This window comes from Palaemon carinicauda, chromosome 16 (genome assembly GCF_036898095.1).
Source record: "Palaemon carinicauda isolate YSFRI2023 chromosome 16, ASM3689809v2, whole genome shotgun sequence".
NCBI lineage: Eukaryota > Metazoa > Arthropoda > Malacostraca > Decapoda > Palaemonidae > Palaemon > Palaemon carinicauda.
In genome coordinates, this window is record NC_090740.1 from 42,083,751 (window position 1) to 42,088,205 (window position 4,455).

The 4,455-nt window shown below is 31.8% G+C and overlaps 1 protein-coding gene across 1 annotated transcript in view; it reads right to left on the minus strand.

Moving 5' to 3' along the window:
- Positions 1-1,582: 1,582 nt before the first annotated feature.
- Positions 1,583-4,455, minus strand: part of LOC137655274 (uncharacterized) — a 19,161-nt gene continuing 16,288 nt past the window's right edge. The window contains exon 2 of the mRNA XM_068389160.1: positions 1,583-1,761. Within this exon, the coding sequence (XP_068245261.1) occupies positions 1,583-1,761 (179 nt within the window). The remainder of the gene's footprint in view (positions 1,762-4,455) is intronic.

A 4,455-nucleotide genomic window follows, 5' to 3' on the forward strand; every position in this document is an offset into this window, starting at 1 on the left:
CTTATCTCTATTCCCGTTTTTTGAAGTTTTTAGTTTATATATAAAAGATTTATTTTAATATTGTAATTGTTCTTAAAATATTTTATTTGTTCATTACTTCTCTTCTAGTTTACCTATTCCCTTATTTCCTATCCTCACTGGGCTATTTTTCCCTGTTGGAGCCTTAGGGTTTATAGCATCCTGCTTTTCCAATTAGGGTTGTAATATAGCTAATGATAATAATGATAATAAGAATAATAATAATGATAATAATAATAATGATAATAATAGTAATGATAATAATAATTAGTAGTAGTAGTAGTAGTAGTAGTAGTAGTAGTAGTAGTAGTAATATAAATCGAAATTGAATCAATCAAATTCAACCAAGACTAGTTAACAGAGCAAATAATGTTTGTTCATATTTTACACTTTTTCAACCTTGCAGGGTTTTCTTCTTCCTCGACGCTTAATCTTCATTGGTATTTTTACTTTCCTCTGGGCTATTGGTTGTTGTTGTATTTTTTTTGTGGTGAATTAAAATAGTTAAAGAAGAGTTCCATGTGTGACGGTTGCTTAAAAACTAGGAATGTGTCGTCTACATAATTACAATTAAGATAAGAATTAAAATCAATAGAAAATTCAGACACAAACATTTTCTTTCCATAAAAATCCGTAAAATTCTACATACACAAGTCCAAGAGAACATCTCAGTGAAACTCCCTCTGTTAGATTATACAATTTGCCATTAAAACTAAATATGATATCAGAAGTAACTAATTCTAATAATTTTCTATGTGACTTTCACATATGATGTTAAGAATTATATACTCAATAAAAGACAACCCTTTATACACCTCTTGAACTTACAATAAAACTATTTAAAATAATCATGCTTAAATCAAAAATTCATTATCTTTGTGGAGAGCCATTGCAGTTAAATTTCAATCTTAGATTTTTTACTTAAGATTTAAAAATCAATCTGATTCTCTATGAATTTTTATTTGACTTACTACTCTGCACTTAAAATTGAATATCTCTCCTTGTTAATTTGCTGTACCTCAGATTCTCGCTTCTTGCTAATCTATTCTTGGATATTTCAATAAAAGATATATTCTCGCTTTATTCAAATGAATATTGTGTATGAAACTATGACTTGAATGACTTTATTTAACTGAGAGAAAGGTATAACAAGGGATATTCAAATTGAGCTTGAATATTGGATAGAGCACGAATAATGGAATTATCCATACAAGATATTGATAGCGATATACCAAAGGGACAACAGAACAATGGAGGAGCACCAGATATCCAACCCAAACCTGACCAAACAGACTTTAGTCAACAACAAGGGAACCCAGCTTTGTAGTTCCCAGAAATCATAGATCTAGACGGGATTTAATTCAATTATTTGAATTAAGAAGGAACTGGGGTTTTAGAGACACTTGATACATCTCGCAATTTTTTACTAGTGGTGTTCTTCATCACTGGGAGCCCTGTGGAATACTGAGGTTGCAGAAACCATTATTACAAGTGACGCGGGTTGTTGAGAGGATAATGATTGGACATCGAGATTTCCTTTCCTGATATTCTCTAGTGTTTTGCCTTATTCAGTATTAGAATTCCTTTGGAAAGTGTGCATATAGCTCCGTTGAATATAATGAAGATGCACAAGTAATGAAGTCCAAATTTTGGATTTAAACATCAGATTAATTGTTGAGAGTTTGTTAGTATTGTAGTTCCTCAGGTCACAACCAGAGTTCACGTACCGATCTTTTCTCCCTCCTGAAATGGACAAAATATACAGAGGCATCAGAACTATTCTTACTTTAAAATTCATAACACGGGTATCACCGTATTATTTGGATCTGTGGCGTCCAGATACATGTCTAGCTCTAAACAGGGAGGTCAAAATCATAATACTACCAGTCATTGGAATAAGTTCTAATCAAAGAAGATTTTATAGTAAATTTCTACTGTATGAAAAAAATGAAACTGCTCTAGGCCAGGTAACTCTTACTGACAAAAGTTTATGAAGGGTAGAGGGATAATTGTCCAGAGGAGATGAGAGAAATTCCAAGAGTAGCAAAAACCATCAATTACATAAGTATTAGAAAGTAAAATTGTATCAAAGGCTTTCCTTTGAGACATCCTTTATCCGAAGATATACAGAGGGCGGCCTTCCACAACTATAAAGTTCAAGTTCTATCTTTACTGCTAGTGAAAAAAAAATATAACAATCTGGATTTCTAACCCTTTAACGATTGTTTGTCTTTGTTAGATGAAGTTAGATCAAATTAATTTTTAATTGTTAAGGAATGCTTTATTCTAGACAAGGTTTTTGTTTTAATCTTTCAAAGAAATATCAGAAGGAATTGAAAAATCATTTGTTAACTTATAGACTAATAAAAGAAAGAAGGAGGAAGTAAATATTTCCGAACCCGACTAATGGACTTCGGGTCCTTTCTGTTAAATCAGTCAGTTCTTGAGGTGTGTTTATCCATAAATAAAGAAGTTTTGAAGTTCCTGTTGTCTCATACAGATTTAAGACAAAAGACTAAGGAATACTAACCTTTAAATTAAACATAAGGGCTTCATAATATAAACATAATATACACCTTTATAAAATAGTACTACTAAACTAAGTCTGAAACCCTTCAGAAAAAAAAATTCTTAACTACTCAAACACTCAACATTTCTCGCCACTGCAGAATTCGCTATAAGAAATGGCTGAGTGCTGTCTGTATAGGCATGTTTCGTATGGGATTAAGGGGGACAAAAGAATAGCAAATGACGTACAAACCAATAAAAATCTTTAACTGTACTTCATTCATTTAAGGTATTTGTAGACACCTATGGACATTTGAAACATTCTCTTTATTTTCTCAGACATAATCTTTAACTAACAGGTTGAATTAATTAAAACTTGCCAAATTTTTATGCTGAAGTTTTCAGATGTTTTTCATATCCTCGGTAAGTGGAGGACTACCGTGTGAAGAAGATAAAGTCGCAGAAGGGATCGTGATATATTTAGGTAGTTTATTAGTTATGATACTCCATTTACTAATCACTGGAATGCAATCTGTATGCAAAGGTATCTAAGGAAAATGGGAATCATATTATGTTTAATTTATGCTTAGTGATGCAATGTTTTTATTGTGTGCCCTTATGCAACGTAGGTCATATTAGAGAAGGGGTTGTGTTTGGGATTTTACGAAGGGGGACAAAGCCCCTCCCTCCCCATCGGTAAGTAAAACGGATCCGGGTCCCTAGAGTTAGGTTAAGTGGGTGTGGTTGGGTATGACATACAGCGTACCTGTTTTTCTCTTGCTAGTTTTTTACCCAACAAAATATTCTCGGTTTTCCCTGGCACATGATCCCTGTTTTCTCCAATTGATTTTGTCATGCTTTTTGCATATCTTCCATTAGCGCGTGATATAATGGACTTGTTTTTTTTTTTTTTTTTTTTTTTTTTTTTGGCTTACCCCGTCCAAAATCCCCGGTTTCTCACTTCAACCCATTTGGTTTAACTCAAAATCAACTAGTTTGCATTGGCAATAAGGATAATTAAATAAAACACTCCAAAACCTTTATAAAAAAAAAAATATAGGGTTCATTAAAGTATTATGCCATTTATTTCACCTTTCCCGACATATGCGCAGAATAGTCTGGCATATTCTTTACACATTCGCCTCTTTCCTCTTACACATGACAACACTGAAATTACCAAACAATTCTTCTTCTCTCAAGAGGTTAACTACTGTGTTGTAATTGCTCAGCGGCTAATATCTTCTTGATAAGAATAGCAGAGCCTCTTTATCTATGGTAAGCATCTCTTTTATGAGGACACTCCAAAATCTAACCATTGTTCTCTAGTCTTAGGTAGTGCCATAGCTTCTGTACCATGGTCTTCCACTGTCTTGGGTAGAGTTTTCTTGCTTGAGGGTACACTCAGGCACACTATTCTTTCTCGTTTCTCTTTCTCTTGTTATTTTGAAGTTTTTATCCTCTTGTTATTTTCAAGTTTTTATAGTTTAGATATGATGGACTTATTTCAATGTTATTATTGTTCTTAAACTTCTCTTGTAGTTTTCCTTAATTCCTTTCCGCATTGGGCTATTTTCCCTGTTGGAGCCCTTGGGCTTACAGCACCCTCCTTATCCATCTAGGGCTGTAACTTAGCAATTAATAATAATAATAATAATAATAATAATAATAATAATAATAATAATACTATATGTGTATACGTGTATATATACAGTATGTACATCATACACGCACATATATATGTATATATATATATATATATATATATATATATATATATATATATATATATATATATATATATACATATATATAAATATATATATATATATATATATTATATATATATATATATATATATATGCGTATTTATCTATCTATCCATTCATTTATATACAAAATTTGCAGACGGAGGAAGAAATTCCATGGTTG